The sequence below is a fragment of the Ipomoea nil genome, unplaced genomic scaffold (assembly GCF_001879475.1).
Source record: "Ipomoea nil cultivar Tokyo-kokei standard unplaced genomic scaffold, Asagao_1.1 scaffold3100, whole genome shotgun sequence".
In the NCBI taxonomy this organism is placed as follows: Eukaryota; Viridiplantae; Streptophyta; class Magnoliopsida; order Solanales; family Convolvulaceae; genus Ipomoea; species Ipomoea nil.
The window spans coordinates 2,986,266-3,011,188 of NW_017619528.1; the positions used below are offsets into that span (position 1 = coordinate 2,986,266).

Below are 24,923 nucleotides of genomic sequence, written 5' to 3' on the forward strand. Positions count from 1 at the left end.
TTGCTGATCACAACCCATTGATAATAGATCAGACCAACTGAAATTGGTTAGAAGGCCACTGAAGGATCTACGCGACTAAGATCGAGCATATCCAGAGGCTGTGCTAGAATGCTGAGATATAACTTGATAGGAGTCGGTCCAAAGATTATAACTAAAATAAATTCGAACCTTTGACAAATAAATTAGCCAATAATTTATAATAAAGTTTAACGTGTATCATTTATACACTTATAGGATTGAATTTAATTAAACTCATTTTGTGACTTATATCAAAATGTATGAAATGTTCTTGCAAAAGAAAAAAGAAAAAAAAAAAAAAAAAAAAAAAGAAGCTATGTATATATCATAATTTTATTCCTTCCCGAACAATTTGCTTGATTGCTATAAATAGTATAGTATTAAATTCTTTGTGGGTTATTATAATTAGCAAATGAAGATTTCGTACTTGTAAAGAAGATTTGGCGTATGTAAGGAAAGAAGATTTCTCTACCAAACGTAAAAACTCTCCATCAAAAGAGAACTCTAAAAGCATTTTGTACACTAGTTATTGCTTAAAAAAACAAATAAACAAAAAAACAAAAAACAAAAAAAAAACAAAACAAAAACTGAAGACAAGATACAGACAAAAATATTGCATGAGCATACCCAAAGCCAAGGATCGAATTGAACCCTTGACCTCTGATTAAGGATAGATGAATCCCTTCCGCTCAAGATAGACAAAAAATATTAGAGACTAGTTAACACATTGAAGTATAATTCATATATTATTTTTTTTTTTGAAAGCAGTTCATATATATATATATATATATATATATATATATATATATATATATTAAAGCATTCATATATTAATTTATTTATGGAAAAAATGCATTTTCAACTTCTCAATAGTTTCTTATTTGCCGTTTTAGTCCTAACATTTTACCATTACAATATACACCCTTACAGGGCGTTTGGTTGGAGGGATTTTAAATTCTCTTTCCACTTAATTCCCACCTAATTTCAAAAGCCATTAAATTCCGTAGTTTGGTTGGAGGGAATTACAATTCCTTTGGAATTGCAATTCTCCCATTTTCATGGAATTAAAATATCATGTCCCCCCTAGTATTTTAATTCCTGGAAAAAAAAAAGATAGTGATGAGTCAAACTTATACCTTCCTTTTTTAGCCTAAAATTAATGTCTAACAACAATAATGGACATTTTTGACTTTATACTACTTATTCCCTTTCAATTCCTATGTATACCAAACATTGGAATTGAAATTCCCAGTAATTCTATTCCTGTCAACCAAACACTGGAATTTAAATTCCCACTTTATTCTCAATAATTCAACTCTCATGGAATTGCAATTCTTTTCTCACATAATTCCCCCTCCAACCAAACGCCCCGTTAATTCTTCAAAAAAATTATAATTTTAACCATGGATCATAAAATTATTAAACTCTACTAAAATAATACTTAGTACATACATGGTATTTTAATAATACTTTTTAATATTTTTCATTTACTTATAATTTTTTTTAGTCTCTATTTTTCATTTGTAAAATAAAAAATTTAGGAAAAAATAGCAACGCTGTACCATAATTGTTTTATTTAATTTACAAAAATCATTTTTTTTATTGGCTCTACCATGCTATTTTTATTATTATTCTAATTCCGGAATTTTCTTGATGCAGCTTGAAGCCTAATCTGCGTATTAAATCGTTGAATGAACTCCTCCACTCTTCTATTCAACTCCTCCACAGACATGTCCGAAAACTCATTGTTTTCTTCGACGTTTTTAAGGTTATATTTCTCAGACTGTGACCTTTGAAGACCATTATTATTCCTCTTCTCCTCCTCCTCCTCCTCATTTTCTTCTAAAACAATCCCTACCTCCGAATTGCTTCGTCCACGTTTCGCCTCTTTCTTCGCTCCTCGAAAACTCTCACAGTCGTAGCATTTTTCTGAGTCATTGTTTGTGACGGTTCCCATTTCTTTAGCGACGACTTCATGTTCTTCGTTTCTCGCTGCTGCATGGGAAATCACGCATTTGATCTCTTCGGGTGGTGTGATCTCAGGAACCACTTTCTCTTGAGTGTTGTTTTTCTCAACCGAGTTTCGACGTTGCATGTGGCCTTCAAAGGAGGGAGAAAAACAGGCAGTTTTGGGTCCCGCCGTTTTAAGGTAATCTTGGTAGAAATCATCGGACTTTCTCGACGAAAAGAAAACACTGAAATCGGCTGCGATGATGAGGATAAGAGTGTTGGATATGAAGAACCAGAACTTGGTGCTTCTTAAAAGATTCATTGGGGAGAGTTTGAAGGTGTAGAATATGGAAATATATATGAAAATGGATAGGAGGAAAGCCCAGAACGAAATCCCATTTGATTTTTGATGTTTCTTTCTGAATTTGGTGGGATTTTCTGATAAGTTTGTTGGGTGCGCCGCGGCTGTCTCCATGTTCTGAGACGCAGGTGGTGTGGCGGGGAGCGGCGGGGGTGGGGGGGAGGGAGTGTGGGGAAGATGAAGTTGGTGAAGGGAGTTCCAAAGGAGGAGGGAATATATAGAAGGGGAAAACTAGTGACCGGGGAAAAGGACTAGTGAGCTGTAAGATTTGATTAAGGTGGCTAATAATTGAATTCATGCAATTACGTAGGAACCCTTCTAAACTAGGATATCCCATCATTGTACTCAATTTGGACAAAATCCGAACATGTTAAAATTTGACATAAATTCAATTATAAATCAGCAATCAACTTATGCCTTTTAATATATATATATATGTATAATCACAATCACACAAGTGACGAAAGCCTAATCTCATGTAAATTTGTTAGTCATTTTGCATCTTTAATTTTTTTTTTTTCTTTAATAGTCACATGGAATAAGGTTAGGAGTTAAATTCCTACATCCTGAGGCATATAGCACAATAGCAAAGGGTGATCCTATTGATGGCGGTGCCCCCTTGAAATCACAGGTTTGATTCATGCCTGCTGCGTCACACATTCCATGATTTACCTCCTCCACAAGACCACAAGGCTCTATGACAAGGGCAATAGGACACCCGTGAGCAATTACTCCTGGTAGTATTTTTTTTTTTTTTTTTTTGGAGAAATTGTATTTTTCAATTATTTTTATTTTTGATTGTTCACTTTGTAAATTTAGTTTTTGTTGTGTCATGATTTTTTTTTTCTTTCTCAATGTTGTGTTTCTAGTTTTTAATTTTGTCATAATATCTCTTGTTTTTTTTTTTTTTTAAAGCAATATCTCTTGTTTGTCTCTGTGTTATTATTTGCTTTTGGGTTAACGTTTGCAAAATTGAACTAGACTAATTTAGGAAATGACTATTGAAAACAAACAGAAGTTGCTAGGACAAAGATAGAACTAAAAGAATGCAACATCGAAGACTAAAATTGCATCTTCATAACACAACTTAGGATTACACTCACACCACTGGAGACCAAACTAACTAGTGCATATGATGAGAACAATAATTCTGTCAAGAATCTCATATTGATCAATTTAATTTACAAAATACAGGAAAAGAAGTATTTATAAGAGTACAACGATTTGTCCTTGTCTTGATAGGAAAGATAAAAGGTATATTTTACAATAATACAATAAGAGGGAGAAGGAATGAGATTTTGACTGGCTGACTGCGGAGAAAGAAAACAAGCTGAGTTATCAAAAATAGATAGTTTGAGGAAGTAAGTTTAATGGAGATAAAATGAGGGACTTTCTTCTTTTGGGTATTTTTTGGGGCGGAAGGAAGAGAGGCAATATCTAAGATGAGGCAAGAGGAGGGGGCCGTTGTAGCAATTTCGTAGACCACCAGTGGCAGCGGCGATGTTGGTACGTAGCATTAGCAGTCATGAACCGTTTGTGAGTAATTTTTTTTTTTTTAAATCGATATTGCTACTTATTCTCTATAGACTATTATAATTGAATATTTATTTTAATTATTTTTAGTATAATATGCGTGTTCTATTTGAGAATTGAAAGTTGAAGATTATTGCATTTTAATTTAATTTAATAATCTTTAATTTCTTTTTATTGAGATATTAGATTTGACTTTGAAACCTCCTAAAAAATAAAATATCTGGTTCAAAATTTATTTGATAAAAGTGATTATTTTGATTGTAATTAACACGTAAAAAGAATGTCGAAGCACTTAACAGTTAACATCATAAGTCTATCACAACTTTACACGGTGGCCTTGGTGATGTCATGATAACGTGTACATTTTGTTACGTTTATCAAGAATTCAAAGACCAATATATATATAGAGGTGGCATAATTACATATAACATATATGTTTTTTTTTAAAAGAAGAATTAAGAATCAATCACAACTATCTATTTAAAAAAATATGAGTTAATACCCAAAATCGTCCTCGACTATAGTAGTTTTTCTCAATTTCATCCTAAACGACATTGGTGACCTAATATCGTCCCAGACTTTTGTGTTTCGCTCAATTTAGTCCTCCATTTGTTATTCCGTCAAATTGGTGTTAAATAAAGGGACAATTCAGTAATGTCAATATTGATCTCGCTTTACTTTCAACTTGTGAAGTGCGAAATTCCTCTTTCTTGTACGAATTACACCCAGAATTACTCCCGAACCTGCAAATCAAATTTTATATTCACAGTTTTAGGAGTAATTCTGGGGGTAATTCGTAGAAAAAAAAAAGATTTCGCAGTTCACATGTCTATGAGTAAAGAGATGCCAATATTAAAATTACTGAATTGTATATTTATTTAACACCAAATGGACAGAATAGCAAATGAGGGACTAAATTGAGCAAAAACACAAAATTCTGGGACTAAATTGAGCGAAACACAAAAGTCTTGGACGATATTAGGTCACCAAAGTCGTTTCGGACGAAATTGAGAAAAACCACTATAGTCGAGGACGATTTTGGGTATTAACTCAAAAAAATATAACATATTTGAAGTAATTAAAAAAAAAAAAAAAAAACTGCATTGGCACTTTTATAATTTTTTCCAATTTAAAAATGTAATTCGTAACATATATAGTGTAATTTTTAACAATAATATAGAGTACATTTATGGATAAATCCTAAAATCGAGACCAAAACACTAAATCCCTAAACCTATATCATAAATATTAAATCCTAAACAGTAAAAAGTGAACTTCTAAACTAAATTAAAAGTGATATATACAAAAAAAAAAATTAAAAAAAATAAAAAAATTGACTCATTAAATCTAAAAAATGAACTTAAAGTACCATCACTTTTGTTCTCTCTGTGCTCTAGAACTGTTAGATCTATCCATATAAATAGTTGATATTGGTTCTTAGTTTCTCCTCAGAACAAGTTCAAATGTGATCATTTTCCTATATGTGTGCGTGCGTGAGTGTTTCCAAGAGAACACTACATCAATGACAAAAAATAAAATGCAGTGACATTTTGATAATTTTTTCCAATTTTAAAGTGCAACAAATCGGAACAATACAAAGCACAATTTGCAAAATATACACTATAGTATTAATTGCAAATTAAAGCACACTTTTACATTAACTTTAAAGCACACTTTATAACAATATACGATGGACTTTGCAATATTGCATAGTGCACTTTCACATAACATTAGAAGAACTTTGTAGTCTTGCAAATTGCACCATATAGTGATTCATACTACACTTTAAAAATTAAAACTTGTTAATAAAAGAAAACTAAGAATTAAACTCAGCCGCTCATCTACCAAAATCTAACAGTTCTAGATTAAAGTAAGAATAAAAACGTAATGACATTTTGATAAATAGTTCAAAATTTTTAAGTTCGCTTTGCAACATTATACGGTGCACTAATGCATCGTTATACAATGCATTGCGCCCAATGTGAAAATGCAACACACTTAGGATTCACTTTTTGAGTTATGATTTAATTTAGTTCTTTTTCTTTTTCATATAGAATTTTGTTTTTTTTAGTTTATTTTAGGGGTTCGCATTTTACTTCTTAAGATTTATCATTTATGGTTTAGCTTTAGGGTTTAGTTATTTTATTTAAACATTAAGGTTTTTCAACAAATACACTTTATACCGCATTACAAATAACAGTTTGTAGTGTTGCTCCCTGTACTTTGAAAGTTTAAGAAAATTAGTAAAATGTCACCATTTTTTCCCTCTAATTGCTTCATATAGGTTAGTTGAGATTGAGTCTTAGTTTTTTCTTAAAAATATGTTCTAATCTGAGAGCGTTCATATATATATATATATATATATATATATATATATATATATATGTCTTGGATCAGGTGCGAAGGATGCCTCAGGTGAAAAATGTGCACAAATCTCAGCCATTAAATTCATCCAAATCTACAACTCTTTAAAAAAAAAAGTTACACTTCGAATTAACAAAAATTGTGCATTTGAAAGCATAAAAATATGCACTTGAAGACTCAAAAATGTGCATTTGAAGGTCAAAATTCTGCACTCGAAGGCACAAAGATGTGCAATCGAAGCAATTTAAGGTACCAAAAAGGAAAGTTATTCAATTTAAGTGTTATGGAAGCAATTGCACATACAAATCATTTGTAACTCTCACAAATTGCATTAGAAATTTAGTTATAGATTATTGAAAAGAAGTCAAAATATATAATAAACACTTGTCCATAATGATGCACTTGAAGGCACAAATAGGCACTTGAAGGAATAAAATTGTACACTTGAAGGCATAAAATTGTACACTTGAAGGCCAAATTCTGCACACGATGGCATAAATATGTTCAATCAAAGCAATTTATGGTAGCAAAAAGAAAAGTTATTCAACTTAAGTGTTATTATTGAAGCAATTGCCCATACAAATCATTTGTAAATCTCACAAATTTAATTAGAAATTTAGTTATAGATTATTGAAAAGAATGAAAAACATATAATAAACATTGGCCCATAAATATGCACTTGAATGCACAAAAATGTGCACTTGAGAGCACAAAAATGTCCACTCTAAAGCCAAATTTTTGCACTCAACGTTATAAAGATTTGCACACAAAGGAAAAACTAAGTACTGAGACAGATCATATGTACTCGAACCAGAGACATCTTTGGGAGGAAATCCCAGTTATTGTTGGCGAAGTATTATGGCAGCCAAACAACTGGTTTGTAATGGGGTCAGGCGACGTATTGAGAATTGAACTACTACACTCATATGGGAGCACCCATGGCTTCAGGATGATACGGACCCGATGATTCATACTGAGATGCCACCACAGCTGGCTGGGTCTAGGGTGATGGGTTTGATTGATCAAGAAACTGGCCAATGGGACCACCAGATCTTAATTGATATATTCGAACCAGATGATGTGCCTAGGATTTTAAAAATACCAATTTCACCAAAATATGAGGATACGTGGTATTGGCATGGGGACCCAAACGGAAATTATTCGGTCAAGGATGGGTATAAATTGATAGTTGGAAATTATGGCACCCTTACTAATGGGAATTTTGATAAATGGCTCAACCTATGGGGCCTGAAAATCCCACCCAAATGGAAGATATTTTTATGGAGAGCTTTGAGTGGTATACTTCCTACAACCGATAATTTGCTTTTAAAGAGGGTTGAAGTGGACCCGACTTGTGCTATGTGTGGTGTGGATCATGAGAGTATAATGCATTCATTGGTATCATGTGACTATGCTAGGTCCATATGGGCACAATCTAACCTTCCAATCCCCAATATTATAACGGATAGTTTTCATGAATGGTTTAGTGCATTATTAAATGTTCTAGACTCTAATGAAATTATGTTTGCAGCTGCAATCCTCTATCACTTATGGAGGGCACGAAATGGAGCGGTTTGGGATGCTTGTCTCCAAAGACCCACGAAGATCCTGGCTATCGCAACTACAACTGTGCACGCATGGGTCCGTGTCCACCGGCTAACTGCCGTGCCACCCCAGACCGGACAGCCGCCTCCCGCGGATAATCAAGTCCCCCCACAGCACTCTACACTGGCGACGCACAGTCCACAGCACACTGCCGGATCATCACAGTAACCCCTAAATCCGCAGCCGGTCCAATGCTACATCGACGCCGGGTACCGGCATCAAACCAACACGGCAGCGGCAAGTGCGATCTTATTTGGTAATGGCGAGTATCTCTCGGCTTTTTGTGCTCCACTCACAGCATGCTTCTCCCCCCTGATGGCCGAAGCAATGGCGTGCAAGGAAGCGCTTGCGTGGTTACGAGATCGTGGCGAGCATCTGGCACGGGTATATACGGATTGTCATATACTGCAACGGCACCTAACTTCATCCGTGTCTATACCCCGATCATACGTAGGTTACGTTTTACAAGCCTGTAAGGCTCACATGTCAAGTTTTGACACTGCTATTATTAGTTTCGTCTCTAAATCTCAGAATTACTTAGCTCAAAGTTTAGCTTCTACTGCTTTTAATTATGCTACAGCTATGTATTGGGACATTGTTCCCCCGGTTCCATTTCTGCATATCTATAATATAACCATTATGGTTGCTTTCAAAAAATATGTACTCGAAGAAAGGAAAATATGCACTCGAAGAAGGAAAAAAATATGCACTCGAAGAAAAAGAACATCTAAATTAAACTTACCTACTCAAAATTACAACAATGCCACCACGTGTTTTTTAATTCTTCTTCATTTTGAACTGTTGAAGTCATAAAAATGTAACCCTATTTTTTTTTTTACCTAAAGCCTTCCTTCGCATATGATCCAATATATATATATATATATATATATATATATATATATATATATATATATATATATATATATATATATATATATATATATGTGTGTGTGTGTGTGTGTGTGTGTGTGTGTGTGTGTGTGTGTGTGTGTGTGTGTGTGTGTGTGTGTGTGTGTGTGTGTGTGTGTGTGTGTGTGTGTGTGTGTGTGTCCATAATCAGGTGAGAACCTGTGGACAAATCTAAACCGTTGATCTAGTAGATCTAACGGTTGAAAATAAACAAAATTTTGTAATATTTATGAAAATGACCCTGCTCATTTTAAAAATTTGCAATATTTATAAAAATGACACATCTCATTTTTTACTTGATTTCCCATCGATCAGGTCTTGCAGATTAATGGATTGAATTTGTCCACAAGTTCTCACCTAGGATGTGGTTCTGAATTATATATATATATATATATATATATATATATATATATATATATATATATAGGGTTGAGTTCAAATGAGGACAACAATATATAGAGGACTGTGAGGACAAATAATGGGCACACAACAAATTAATACCAGGCACACAACTTAATACATAATGGCACACAAGAATAAATTTAAACATCAGGTTTCGAACCCAGGCTCTATAAATTAACAAATCTAGCACGCAACATACAAACTGTGGCACACGACTACATTTGGCCATGCACACGACATACCGCCTAATGGCACACACTACATCAGTCCTCACAATCCTCTATAATATACTTGTCCTCATTTGAATACACATCTATATATATATATATATATATATATATATATATATATATATATATATATATATATATAGAAGAGCGCTCATATGCGGCGGGGTCTTACGGTGCGGCGGTGCGGTCAAATTCCAGAATACACCAACAGTGTTAACAATATGCACCAACACTGTAATAAAAACACACCCCAATGAAATGTAATAAAACATCACAAAATACACCACAGACTCAAAAAAACACACCATATAACTCACCACCCCCAATGGTGTATTTCCGAACAGTGTATGGTGTTTTTACTCACACCTAATGGTGTGTGTTTGGTGATGCAGGGCTCTGTTTACTCTGTTTTGTGTGGTGTATTTCCTAACGTTGATGGTGCATATTTGGTGAACTATTGGTGTTGCCGCACCGTAAGAAATAACCGCACCGTAAGACACTGCCGCACCTGAACCCGCCTCTATATATATATATATATATATATATATATATATATATATATATATATATATATATATATATATATATATAGTGAAAGGTTCCCGTGCAGTTGTTGCTTCCCGTGCGGATGTGCAGTGAATTAATGTGCGTAAAATTTGTACTCAATGTGCGTGAGTGTTGTGCTTAATGTGTCTGAGATTTGTACTTAATGTGCGTGAATGTGTAAAATGCAGCAGAAAATATTGATGTCAATTTATTCTCCATCCCCAGTAGCCATTTGCCCCCTCCTTGTTGATGATGATGCGGGGGCAAGCTATGGTGGTTAAGAATTATGGGAATAATACAACAGAAATTCACACTTAGCTGCTGTGCAAAATTTACTGTGCGTGCGTCATTTATATAAACATTCAACTTCATTGAAGGTAGCTGATAATCCAGAATCCAATGCCAAATTGAAGGAAGAAGTAACAAGAAGCTTGGGCGTTAATGTGCGTGAGTTTCTGTTCTGCTTCCTTCTGATCGAGCTTGTAATTCTGAAATACTCACGCACATTAAGCACAAATCTCACGCACATTAAACACAATACTCAGGCACATTAAGTACAAAACTCATGCATATTAACATGACGCACATTAAGTATAAACCTCACGCACATTATCCACCGCACATCCGCACGGGAAGCAACAAATGCACCTAATCCCTTCCCTATATATATATATATATATATATTATTTGAAAGCCTCTCTCTCCCTCTCGTAACTATAGTTCTCTTCTACACCACTACTCTAGGATAACACATGAGAGCTAAAATTGTATTAGAGCGACGGGCTCAACCAAGTGATGTTAGCACGATCGAATCAAATTCATAATAACTATCATATATGAGAAAATATGTTCGTTCCCTCCACTTGGTGGCTACCCATTTTATATCACTTTATTTAGGGAAAATGACACTTTTTCCCCCTGAGTTATATACTTATAGCACTTTCCCCCCCTCAATTATTCAAGTGGATGTTTTTTCCCCTAAAATGTTAAATGGACATATTTACCCTTAAAATAAATATTTTATTTATTTTTCTTCTCCAACAAATTATGACCATAATTTGGTTCAAACCAAATAAACACTATAGCAACCAAACCGAAATATTCCAATTACAATTTAGAATCGAAACTCGATATTTAGAGTTTATTAAAATCCCGAAACGGACAGTTCATGTTCCGAACTGAAAAAATAAAATACATTTATTGTTGAATTTAGACTATTTTTAAAATAAAAATAAAATTTTAAAATAAAAACGGTTCAAAATCGCGAATCGGGTCCAGAACCGCCGGTTCACGGTTCATGATCCAATTTTTTTGATTCATAATTTTAATAAATTGAAATCCAAATATTGGGTTCTAGATCTGAATCATAACCGGAAATTTTTAATTCGATTGCTATAATGTCCAATTCAGTTCGAACCGAATCGTGGTCATCCCTACGTATACGCAATAATTTGTTGGAGAAGTAAAATAAATAAAATGTTTATTTGAAGGGTATAAATGTCAATTTAATATATTAGGGGGAAAAACCACCACTTTTAGAATAATTGAAGGGGCTAATGTGTTACCTAAATAATTGAGGGGGGAAAAGTGCTATAAGTATATAACTCAGGGGGAAAAAGTGCCATTTTCCCCTTTATTTATTTATTTATTTTTTTAGTACTATGGACTTTATTACAATGTAGTATATGTTCATACATACTTTCTCAACCCAGTGAAACATAAAGAGTCAATGTCGTCACTATGGTTCAAACATGTGCCCTCCCATTTAAAAGAGTCACAGTATGCTGCTTGACCACAAGGTCTTTTCCCACCTCAATTCTCTGATTGTTTTACTTTTGTGAGAAGAAACCCATGTAAGGTTAGATACTAAATGTCAAGATTTAACAACACATCCAAACTAATTTTATATTTAATATATTATTATACTAAAATTTAAGTCATAAGTCTTCATGATCAATTTGGTATACTATATAATTGAATGAATACATTTCTCGAATAAAATAATGATTTAAAAACTTCATAGATCTTTGGTCATCAAAAAATATATATTTTTATATACATTGAATATAATTAATGAATGTATCCCCTAATGATTAATTGGACGCTACAAACAAATTTTTTTGGTTTTTTTCACACACCTCACCGGCAAGGTCGTCTTGTCATCAAGTTGCCAAGATTTTTTGCAGCATTTCATGCTTCAGCCATTTAATTATTTCATATTCCATAATAATATACGGATTACCTCGCACCACCTATGATAGACTGATAGGGTTTCATGCCTCATGCTTTATTGATTAACCAATCATATTAAGTAGCCAGCTTGTATCTTTATCTTATAAGAGAAGTGTACTTTTCAGGATTGATGTATGCATCTAAAAAAATAATAATGCAATATTGTATTAAAGGTTAGTGTATACTTGTCCACATTTCTTAGTCACGACATTTCACAAGTAACATGAATACATGATCAAATATAAGTTTGAAGTGTTGAGCAATTGGGTTAGTGAGCTGTTTGGTAAATAGCTGTTAGCTGATTAGGTTAGTGGATTTGACTAGTTCATAGCATTAGCTGATTGTAGAGGACTGTTTGGTAAATTAGCTGTTAGTTGATAGCTGATTACATGTAAAAATGACTTTTTCAAAAAAATTGATCGAAAAAGCTGTTCTGAGTCTTTTTTTGAATTTAGCATTTTGGAGCAATAAGCTATTATAAAAAATTAATTAATCAAACACTCGTATTAATTATTTAACCAAGTTAAACAGCTAATAGTCATCAAGTAAGCTAAAATTAGCTGATAAGCTAATTATGTTACCAAAGCGGGCCTATACAAAATATAGAGTTGGTGAAAGCTCGGTTGAGTTATTGAGAAGGATCCTAAATGATAAAATCTCATATATTCTATAGTATAATCGAATTTCGTGTTTTACATTATGTGAATTGGCAATTTATATCATGCACCATGGTGCACATAGCAATGTGCACTCAGACACAAAATGCGCATTTCATGTTGACGTCATGCTGATGTCACTCAGTCCATTCGAACATGATCAAACCTCATTATGTGTATTCAATTAAAATTTTATGTGTATTGTGTTATGAGTTTATGTGTATTCAGTTAAGAGTTTATGTGTATTATGTTAACCAAACCCATTATGTGTATTCAATTAAAAATTTAGGTGTATTGTGTTATGAGTTTATGTGTATTATGTATTATATATGTTAGACTATGTGTATTCTGTTATGAGTTTATGTGTATTCGAAACAGATGCTTTTTTTTTTTAACAACTTAACAAAACGACATCGTTTTGAGATGCGCGGGACGCACAGTGCTATGTGCGCCCTGGTGCACGGTATAACGATTGATGTGAATTATTTAGAGTATGTATTAATCGGATTAATTTGATCTATACATTAATTGAAAATAAATAGAAATAGGAGAAACAAAAATGATAATATATTTACTTATACATTTCTCCGCAAGTTCAAAAAAATAAAAAATGAATTATACAAAATTGGAGTAAATTAAACACAACATATCAAAAAAAAAAAAAAACACAACATTAAGTTTTATGATTTTAAAGTTGTAATTTTTTGTTGCAATATAATTGAGAATATTTATTTTTATTACATAATTGAACATATTTGTTTTTAAAAGTATATTGTACAGATCGAGTAAATGTTTAACAAAAATGTCTTGATGTATAAGCACCAATGCACCATCACATTCATGACTCATGGGGATGGTGATAGAACTTATGCCATTTAACAAAAATGATTGCTTTATTTTCAAAATTCATTTCTTAAATTAAACGTGCGGATAAATTCCATACAAAAAGTATAATTACTAAAAACTCAATTATTACCATAATAAACAAGAAAATGTTCCCAAATAAATGAAGCAAAAAGAAAAAAAGAAAAAAAGAAAAAAAAAAGACCTACTAGATGTAAATAAAGATGGGAGAAGAAAAATAAATCGGATTCTATCAATGTCTTTGGAATTTGATTTAAACCTTTGCAAACAAGAGAGCTTTTATGTTATACAATTCAAACTCCTTTTAAAAGGGTATTATACATATACTTGTGCAAATCAATTTTGAAATCCAATTTGGACAAAAGCTTATCACAAGCCTTTTCATTTTCATTTTTTAACTCAAATGGATCTAATTCGATAATCATTTTCTCATTTACCAATTATTCATTTTGAACATACAGTATATTAATTTCTTCATCTCACATCGAAGAACCAAAATTCAGATTGACTCGATTCCAATCGAAAGTGGTTATATATATATATATATATATATATATATATATATATATATATATATATATGTATGTATGTATGTATGTATGTATGTATGTATGTATGTATGTATATATATATATATATATATATATATATATATATATATATATATATATATATATATATATGTATGTATGTATGTGAGGCCCAATTTACATATTATTTTTCAGGATATATTTGAAACAAAAAATAAGAATTGAGTAATTTAAAGAGGAAATTTCAATTTTGGTCATATGACTATAGATGTCTTGTTAATTTCAGTCTCTGACTTTCAAAAGTGTCAATTTATTACCTTAACTATGCAATTTTTGTCAATTTTAGTCACTCAAGCCAAATTGCCGGTCAAATTTCGCCGGAAAAATTTTAATAGTTAAAATAATGAGGGTATTTTGGTCATTTCACGCCTCTTTTCTTCTTTCCCGGCGAGTCCATCTCTTTCTCTCCCATTTCCGACGTTCTTTATCCCTCTAAACCCTATGTTTAATATCATCAAGCCTCCTTTCCCCATCATCTTAGTTCATTACATCCACCGGAAACGGGAGAGGAAGTGATGGACTTGCGTGGGAAGAAAAAAAGAGACGTGAAATAATCAAAATACCCTCATTATTTAAACAATTAAAATTTTCCGACGAAATTTGGCCGGCAATTTGGCTGGAGTGATAAAAATTGACAAAAATTGCATAGTTAAAGTACTAAATTGACACTTTTAAAAGTTAAGGACTGAAATTAACAAGACCCCTATAGTCATATGATCAAAATTGAAATTTTCTCTAATTTAAATTTTTAAGTTAATATCACTTAATCACAAAATCAGCAATAATATTTGTAAACTATAATCCACAAGGTTTTAATCCGTGAGACGAGTCAAATCTTTGATTAATGGGTCAAATTATAGATTAATGAGCCAGATCTTTAACCGCATTAATAAAAGATTCGACCCGTCTTACGAATTGAAATCCGTGAGACAATCTCATACAAGTTTTTGTCATTACATAATCATATACACAATTTTTATTATTAAAAATTATTAGTTTCAAACATTCATCATCCATCACGATCTCTAAGAACTAAAAGTCAAAAAACCATCCAGATCTTATGCTTATAATTGTGCTCGTGGACCCTCTCTCCAACACTTGTTCTAATCATAGATGTACTTAGTCTTTAAAATGTAAGCATATAATTCAGTCATTGGGCCCACATGCCGTCAAAAAACGTCGTTACGTGGCAGCCATAAGATGACCTAAATCCACAAGGGTTTTGCCACATGGACAATTCACTATGCAGATGACACAAGTGGAGAATGAGAATCGCAACCTTAATCGTATATTCTTATGCACACAACACAAAGATGATTATATTAATCCCATGATTAACTAATAATTAGCCTTTAAAGATTTACCTCTTATTGAGTTCTTAAGAAAGTTCTATTAGGCCGAAGTGTGGAAGACCATTAGGGTTGAGGATTCAATTACCTTTTAGGGGAAAAAGAATAATGATCATGAATGGCCTGAAAGGAATTGTAAACTGAATGTAACATGATTCTCATTAATATTATTTTGTTTTTTGAAATATTCATGATTCTTTATAAGGTAGTATCTGTTCTATATTTTCTCAAACAATTTCAACTCAAAGAATCTAAACCTACATCATCAGAGTTTGAACCTACTAAGTTAATATTTTTTGAATGCTACTAGCTCTATTACAATGTAGTATCTGTTCATATACTTTCTCAACCTACTGACCTACTAAGTTAATATTTTTTGAATGCTACTAGCTCTATTACAATGTAGTATCTGTACTAGCTCTATTACAATGTAGTATCTGTTCATATACTTTCTCAACCTACTGAAACACAAGTAGTATCTGTTCATATACTTTCTCAACCTACTGAAACACAAAGAGCTAATAACGCCTACAAAGTAGTATCTGTTCATATACTTTCTCAACCTACTGAAACACAAAGAGCTAATAACGCCTACTATGTAGTATCTGAGCTAATAACGCCTACAATGTAGTATCTGTTCATATACTTTCTCAACCTACTGAAAAATGTAGTATCTGTTCATATACTTTCTCAACCTACTGAAACACAAAGAGCTAATAACGCCTACAATGTAGTATCTGAGCTAATAACGCCTACAATGTAGTATCTGTTCATATACTTTCTCAACCTACTGAAACACAAAGAGCTAATAACACCTACAATGTAGTATTTGTTCATATACTTTCTCAACCTACTGAAACACAAAGAGCTAATTAACGCCTACAATGTAGTATCTCTCAACTTACTGAAACACAAAGAGCTAATTAACGCCTACAATGTAGTATCTGTTCATATACTTTCTCAACCTATTGAAACACAAAGAGTTAATAACGCCTACAATGTAGTATCTCAACCTACTGAAACACAAAGAGTTAAAAACGCCTCCACTGATAACGCCTACAATGTAGTATCTGTTCATATACTTTCTCAACCTACTGAAACACAAAGAGCTAATAACACCTACAATGTAGTATCTGTTCATATACTTTCTCAACCTACTGAAACACAAAGAGCTAATAACGCCTACAATGTAGTATCTGTTCATATACTTTCTCAACCTACTGAAACACAAAGAGTTAATAACGCCTACAATGTAGTATCTCAACCTACTGAAACACAAAGAGTTAAAAACGCCTCCACTGATAACGCCTACAATGTAGTATCTGTTCATATACTTTCTCAACCTACTGAAACACAAAGAGCTACTGAAACACAAAGAGTTAATAACGCCTACAATGTAGTATCTCAACCTACTGAAACACAAAGAGTTAAAAACGCCTCCACTGATAACGCCTACAATGTAGTATCTGTTCATATACTTTCTCAACCTACTGAAACACAAAGAGCTAATAACACCTACAATGTAGTATCTGTTCATATACTTTCTCAACCTACTGAAACACAAAGAGCTAATAACGCCTACAATGTAGTATCTGTTCATATACTTTCTCAACCTACTGAAACACAAAGAGTTAATAACGCTTACAATGTAGTATCTCAACCTACTGAAACACAAAGAGTTAAAAACGCCTCCACTGATAACGCCTACAATGTAGTATCTGTTCATATACTTTCTCAACCTACTGAAACACAAAGAGCTAATAACGCCTCCACTGAGGCTCAAACTCACAACCTTCCAAATAGAAGTTCAACCCGAGTACCATTGGACCACATAGTCCTGGTAACTAAGTTAATATTTAGTTTTAAAGGAAAATAAAAGTTTTTCTAAATAAATATATAATCAACGAAAATGGAAAATGTGCCTTTACTTTTATACTTTCTTCTAGACAACTTTAAATTGCAAGTAGTGTGCGCATTAAAATAACTAATAAAATAGTGGGACATGTCAAGCCTTATATGGATATATAGTATATACAAATTTGAACTACCATAGATACAATTTCTAAAACCCATCCGAGCTACCACCCAAAAAACTTATCCTTGCATGTCTAGTTTTGGTGAGTACTTACGGATTATATTATAGTTCTCATTTCTGTGTTGATATGATATCAGCGCTGCACTATGCTTACATTCAAATGTGTCACCCTGTTTACATTCCAATATGTCAGTTATTCAAGCACGCTTAATCACAAAATTCTTTGACTATCTGATTATCATATTCTATTTAAAATCAATTGATGACAAGTAGATGGACATTAACCATTTAATCACATTCTACTTATTTATAGTTGCTCCTTAGCTCCTCTCTATCTTCTTCAGCTTTCTTCAACCGCAAACTTTAATCTTCACTCTTCACCAAGCAGTAGCAGCCTGCATTACTGCTTGTGCGCCATAGCCCACACCTCCGAAGCTAGCAGGACAATTGCTAGCCAGCAAGGATTACGAATATAATACTAATATTATCCGATCCGTTGTTCTATTATGCAGCATAAGAATGCGTTCATGAATCAAAATAAAAACTTAACTACAACCCTACAATAAGGAAACAAAGCGAAAGAAATTTGAGAGAAACAACCAGTTAGAAAAGGGTATTTGGATCTATAGATCCACAGGATAACATTAATCATAAAAGAAACCTGCCTCGTGGAATGTCACCTATAAAATATAAAAACTATTGTTGCATTCTTTAATGCATATTATATTTATTTAACGTATTAATCTTATATACTGTCAATTAATCAAATATATCACGTAATTAATTAACCCGAAATGAAAAAGTTGACTTTTCGATCTATATTAAATATTTTTTTTTTTTTGAAAACAATTAAATGTTTACTTAAGGACTAAAAATTGGTGGTAAGCCAAAACGAGTGGTTTTATGCTGGCAATTGTGTGTTCCTTATTTGTTGTTTAATTTCTTGCGTACTCTAGCTTCAAAGCATAGGTGTTGCGGAGAAGAGGACTGGTGGTATACAGCATGAACTTATATAATGCAATTCATATGTAGGCAGCTTATAGGTTGAATAACGTGAACATTGGCGCAAATTAAGGCTCTAAATATCGTTTATTACTTTTATAATTGTCCTAATCAATGCCATATTTTTTCTTGAAAATCATTTTCTTACATTTTTTAAAACAAATCAAGGTTAATTTTTTTTTTTGTTTAATTAATCCTCTTTTAATTATTTAAAAAACACTGAATATTTTGATTATGATTTTGCATTATCGGGAATAATTTATGTTATTAGTAGATTAATAATTTTTGTCCGTATTTCTATAATGGTACAAATTTACATTACTTTACAAATATTATACTATTATTATTTTTATCGGACAAAATTATTTTTACATAATTAATTTTCCACACACACACACACACACACACACACACACACACACACACACACACACACACACACACACACACACACACACATATATATATATATATATATATATATAGGGCCGCGTTCAGGTGCGGATAGGTGTCCAGGAGAGAAATGCGAACCAATCAGCGCGCGCCACGTGTCAGCATTCATTGATCGGGGGCATCTACTTTCACCTAGAAGTGCACCTACTTTCGCCTGCAAGTGCATGTAGTTTTTGCCTGCATTCATTGATCGGGTGCACCTACTTTCACCTACAAGTGCACCTACTTTCGCCTCCAAGTGCATGTAATTTTGCCTTGATCTGAGTTCGTTGTGTTTGGCATCGTTTTTGTTCTTGCCAGGAGTTCAGCGGGTAGTAGTACCCATAAAACCACCCGCAAACATTCATTCACCTAGGTACAACTACTTATAACTATAGGTGCACTTAGTATTGATGCTCAGTGTAAATTTTACTTGCACCTATATTTGGCGTTGAATTTCATGGGTCGTTATATCATGCACCACGGTGCATAATCGATTATGCACCACACATCAAAACGGAGTGACACTACAGAGTATCTAAACCGACACTACCTCACGTATTATTTTTATATTATCAAATGAAACTGCAGTTATATCAAAATGATATTGTAGTTGTGGTGAAATGAAACTGCAGTATATATAAAATGAAACTGAATAACACTTCACATATTTGAGTGTATATTGTACAATGAATCTGTAATTATATTGAAATGATCATGTAGTTGTGTTTTAATGAAACTATCGTGTATAAAATAAAATTAAATAACATTTTCACATATTTGAGTGTATAAATATTGAATGAAACTGTAGTTATATCGAAATGAAACTGTAGTTGTGTTGAACTAAAACTGCAATGTATACAAAATGAAACTGAAGAACAGAGTTATTTTTTGCGGATTCCGTTTTTTTTTTTCATTAAAGAAAACGACGAGTATAAAATAAAATTCAATAACATTTTCACATATTTGAGTGTATAAATATTGAATGAAACTGTACTTATATCAAAATGAAACTGTAGTTGTGTTGAACTGAAACTGCAGTGTATACAAAATGAAACTGAAGAATAGAGTTATTTTTTGCGGATTCCATTTTTTTTTTCATTAAATAAAACGACGTCGTTTTGATGCGCGGTGCGTAATTGATTATGCACCGTGGTGCACGATATAATTTGCTGAATTTCATAAAGGATAGCCATAATTTCCAAATAATCGGCGGCAATTTCGATTTCGGCCCGAGATGCAATTTCAGTCCAATTTTGCACAGAATTCTTATTTCCACTAGGATTGGTTCTTGACTTCTAGCTATAAATAATCCCACCTTGCTCAACCCTAATATTCATTCAGAGATCTCTGGAGACACGAAAGAGGAGAAAATCAAGAGCCACGAGTCGTCTTGGGAAGCAAGAAAAAAGCTAAGGAGATTTGAAAAAATTGCTTGGTTCATTCTTGTACTCTCTTTGATGATTTGTAATTCTTTAAATATATTTTCTATGTATAATTTAGCATGCTTGGTTGAATTCTTTAGAGATTCTCGGGTAAAAGTGTTTATAAACCTATGTGCCGGAGCTCTCAGATTTTTTAATATATTATTATTTAGGTTTAATACTTGTGTTGCAATTGTGTTTATCATTCTTGTTGCTAGTAGTTTAGGGCCCGAATTACTTGCTTCATAGCTTTGTCTGTGTCACAACAAAAGTTGGGCATAACTTAGGGCGCACACAATTGCACCTAACTGTTGCACCTTGAGACATGATAATTTTGTTAGGGAGTTTAATTATTGATTATTGCACATCGAGAGATGGTAGTAGTTTGGAATTTTTTATGATGCCTATTCTCGTTCTTATTGGGTGTTTATACCACGAGAGTGGATATTCACTTGTGTTAGTGACTACAAGAGTAGCTCTATAGCACTTTGCATCCTCACACCCGTTTAAACCCAGATTTAATATTACATTAGGTTATGCACTAGGGGATTAAACACTTAAATCCCAGGAATCTCATTCTCTCTCTCTATTGTTTTCAAAACCTGAATCATTGCTTTAATTTATTTATTTATTTGCATCCTTCACCCATAACATTAGGATTAGCTTCTCGTGAATAAATTAGTAATTGGTGTTTAATACCCCACTTCCCTGTAGATCGATAACTCGTTATTCAGAGTTTATTTGTTTGAAAATATACTACAATCAAATTGGCGCCGTTGCCGGGGAAGTGGCGTTTAGTATTAACATTAGTGAAATCTTTATTCTAGGAGTCTAGTCCATTTTTATTTTATTTTGGCTAACGGTTAACGAGTTGTTCTTGTTGAGTGTGATTTTTTGCTTTGAATCTAAGTAATTGGTTTTTATGCGCACGCGATCTTCGGGAAGTGAAGGATTATTGCCTTTAAACCCTGAGATCGAAAAGCTAGCCAGGTTACTTAGAAAACAGAGATGGATGATACGAGTACAAGGAAACCAAGCTGAAGAAAGATCAATGTCTGACTACCTTGCTCCGAATGTGGAGGAGTATGGTAACATCAATATTATTCCAGATGTGGAGGCCAACAACTTTAATTTGAGATCAAGTCGGACATACTCAATATGGCTGCTTCGGATCCATTTGGAGGGTCACCCACGGAGGATCCCAATGCTCATGTCATAAAGTTCCTACGACTTTGTGGCACCTTCAAGATGAATGGAGTCACTCAAGATGCTATTAGACTAAGGCTTTTTCCTTTCTCACTAAAGGACAAGGCTGACGATTGGTTATCCTCACATCCAGATAACCATTTTGACACTTGGAGAAAATTGCATGGAGAATTTTTGAAGAAGTGTTATCCTATCTCCAAGACTCAAAGGATGAGAAGGGAAATTCAAAACTTTAAACAATTGGCAACTGAGTCCCTAACTGAGTCTTGGGAGAGGTTTAAGGAGTTGAAGAGGCAGTGTCCACACCATGGATTTTTATGAGGGGTTGCTCGATAGTTCTAAAATCTTGGTGGATGCTTATTCGGGTGGTTCATTCATAGTTCTGGAGCCAACACAAGCCGAGGAACTATTGGAGATGATTGCTATGAATGGGTCTACTTGGTACTCGGAGAGGTCTCCACAAAAGCTTTAGGAGGAATTCATGAGGTGGAGCAATTAACCGATTTGTCAACAAAGATGGATAATGTGGTTTCCATGGTTCAAAAGCTTGCCCAAATCACCGTTCAAAAACACAATGTGAGTCATGTTCCTACACCTCCTTCTCCCTTGGGACAAGTTTTGATGTGTGATTTCTGTGGTGGTGGACATAATTTGGGAGAATGTCTCAACGATTTAAATTCCCAAAACCCTATGGAGCACATTAATTTGGTGGGATATAATAGGCCGCATCAACAATCTTTCCAACCTCAAGTGACCTACAATCCTAATAATTCTAGGAACCACCCAGAACTTTCATGGAGTAACCCGATGGGGGCTGCCAATCCTCAACACTTTGCCAATAGAGGACCACCGGGCTTTCAATCTCAATTATTCTCAATCAACTACATTGGAGGCTCCCTCACAATCAAACTTGGAGGCCATGATCAGCTTGTTATTAAAATCCCAAATTCAAAGTGATGAAAGGATCAAACAAATGTCTGAGAGGTTGGAACAATTGAGTGCCCATAACAAGATGCTTGAAAATCATCTTGCAAATCAAGCTTCTACATCTAGCACCAGAGTAGAGTCACAGGGAAGTTACCAGCCAGTACTGAAAATCCCAGGGAGCTTGTGAATGCAATTGTTACAAGGAGTGGCAAGGTACTTGAAGAGTCGTCTCCTCCAACCAAAGCATCAATTCCAAATAGAACTGTGGAGGAGAAGATAGAAAAGATACTTGAGAATGAAGAGGTTGAGCCAACTGCTGTGAAAAACAATGACCAAGTCATTGATGAAGGAAAGAAGCATGTGAGAAGGTATGAAAACCCCTTTCCCATCCCTCTACAAATTCGGCAGCAAGGAAAAGAAAGTAAATGGAAGAAATTTTTAGAAATAGTTGAAAATTTGAAGATTTTTGTCCCTTTACTTCATTTGCTCTCCCAAGTTCCCTCTTATGGGAAATTCTTGAAAGAAATACTTACTAGAAAGAGAAAATATGTGGAACATGAGATGATTGCAATGACACAAGAGTATAGGGCTTTGACACCAGGAGTTGGGAGAAGATTGACTAAATATAAAGATCCGAGGAAATTCACAATTCCTTGTATTGTTGGTGGCCGTCCTATAAAGGGATCTCTTTGTGATATTGGAGCTAGTGTCAGTGTCATGCCTCTTCACTTTGTAAGAAGCTAAATTTGGGAGATCCTAAACCAATCAAACTCACATTGTTCATGGCGGATCAGTCTACTTCAACCGTTGTTGGTATACTTGAAGATGTTCCAGTTCATGTGGACAAATATTTTGTCCCTGTTGATTTCATTGTAATAGATGCTCAAGAAAATCTAGACATTCCACTCATCTTGGGAGACCTTTCTTGGCTACAACCGGAGCATTAATTGATGCAAGGAAGGGAGCAATGATTTTTGACTTTGGAGAAGAAAAAGTGGAATTTAATGCTTTCGAGGAGAAAAATTCATGCAACATGGTACATCTAATGAGATGGGATGAGGACAACCTCGAGAATCAACCAGGATGAGCATTCATTAATGAGGTTACGTCGAGCTAACGACGTTAAACTTAGAGCTTCATGGGAGGCACCCCATGTTATTTTTTATTACTTTCCCATTTGTTGCTTTCTAGTTTCGTTTTATTTAGTTTTTATTGTTGTTTAGTTTCTTCTTATTTTATTATTTATTTCTTTTTAGTTCGTGTTATTTTTTCTCTTTCTTTTCTCTTGTTATCATTTCTTTTGTTTTGCATCAGGGACGATGCAAATTTTTGTGTGTGGAGGAGAAGTCAATAATTTGGGGGTAATTTTAAAATTTTTGCTTTTGCTTGGATGACTCATATGATATTTTTGGTGAATAAGTCACTTGTCTCACATGCAATTGCAATTACTCTCTTTTATTGATTTGCGGTTTGTTTTAGTGGTGCTTGCTGCATCTGAATTTGTGATTGATGATTTGAGGTGTAACACATAATTGATTTATTCTCATGCCAATAGCTTTATTAACCACTTAATAATTTGATTAATTCTTGATCTTGTGTGTTATGCAGTGCTAGTGAAGGCTTCTGTGAGATTCTGGTCATGGGTGTTTTGCTAGAACTTGCCTCATTACTCCCTAAGTGAAGTCTAAGTTTTGCATGTTTTGAAGTGATTTAGGCCATTTTTGTTTAGCCATGACCTTTAAACCTGTCCCTACATATGTTTTATCCTTTGTGTCCCCATTGTGCCTTTCGTTTGTTTAAATAAGTGCTAAGCACTTATCCCCTCATTGTGATTGTTTTTCTTGTGTTACTGTAACACCCCGTGTTACGACCTTCAATCCCGGATTAATTATTTAATTAATTCCGTTAATAATAATTAAATATGATTTAATTATGTTAGGTTTACCTTTAATTAATTAGTAAGGTCCACCATGAACCGTGGACCCTTGCCCGAATAAGAATCTTAAGCCTGTTAGGAATAAAGGAAGTAGGCCTTTTACTATTCAGATTATGATTAGGATCCTCTTTAATTAATATGGTCCACTATGGACCATGGAGCCTTATCCCTAAAACAAGCCCTAGCCCTATAAGGAATAGAATTAGTAAACCCATACCATTAAGGCCCTAACTAGGAGTCTTAAATATATAAATAGGGAACTTAGGAGGCACCTAGAATCCCCCACAAGAATAACGCCCCACCACCCCAAAAGAGCCCCAAGAATCCCCTTAGGAGAAATCAAGAAAGCAAG

The 24,923-nt window shown here is 33.7% G+C and overlaps 2 protein-coding genes and 1 long non-coding RNA gene across 3 annotated transcripts; 1 reads left to right on the forward strand and 2 right to left on the reverse strand.

Moving 5' to 3' along the window:
- Positions 1 to 1,651: 1,651 nt before the first annotated feature.
- Positions 1,652 to 2,443, reverse strand: LOC109166516. Its single transcript, XM_019315459.1, has one exon. The coding sequence runs from the start codon at positions 2,441 to 2,443 to the stop codon at positions 1,652 to 1,654; it is 792 nt and encodes a 263-aa protein (XP_019171004.1).
- Positions 2,444 to 11,572: 9,129 nt separating this feature from the next.
- On the reverse strand, positions 11,573 to 17,394 carry LOC109166514. The gene is made up of 3 exons (XR_002051671.1): positions 17,375 to 17,394; positions 14,680 to 14,682; positions 11,573 to 11,656 (listed from the first exon to the last, which is right to left on the reverse strand). It is a non-coding gene; the product is annotated as an uncharacterized LOC109166514 (long non-coding RNA).
- Positions 17,395 to 21,660: 4,266 nt separating this feature from the next.
- Positions 21,661 to 23,379, forward strand: LOC109166517. The gene is made up of 3 exons (XM_019315460.1): positions 21,661 to 21,983; positions 22,089 to 22,284; positions 22,762 to 23,379. The coding sequence occupies exons 1-3, from the start codon at positions 21,661 to 21,663 to the stop codon at positions 23,377 to 23,379; spliced, it is 1,137 nt and encodes a 378-aa protein (XP_019171005.1).
- The last annotated feature ends 1,544 nt before the right edge of the window (positions 23,380 to 24,923 follow it).

Excerpts from the sequence above, each read along its gene's own strand:
- LOC109166517 (XM_019315460.1), top strand. The coding sequence starts at position 21,661 with ATGGCTGCTTCGGATCCATTTGGAGGGTCACCCACGGAGGATCCCAAT. Across the intron at positions 21,984-22,088 it reads CTAACTGAGTCTTGGGAGAG|TTCTGGAGCCAACACAAGCC; the intron begins GTTTAAGGAGTT and ends GTTCATTCATAG. Across the intron at positions 22,285-22,761 it reads TCACCGTTCAAAAACACAAT|CACCAGAGTAGAGTCACAGG; the intron begins GTGAGTCATGTT and ends TTCTACATCTAG.
- LOC109166516 (XM_019315459.1), bottom strand. The coding sequence starts at position 2,443 with ATGGAGACAGCCGCGGCGCACCCAACAAACTTATCAGAAAATCCCACC.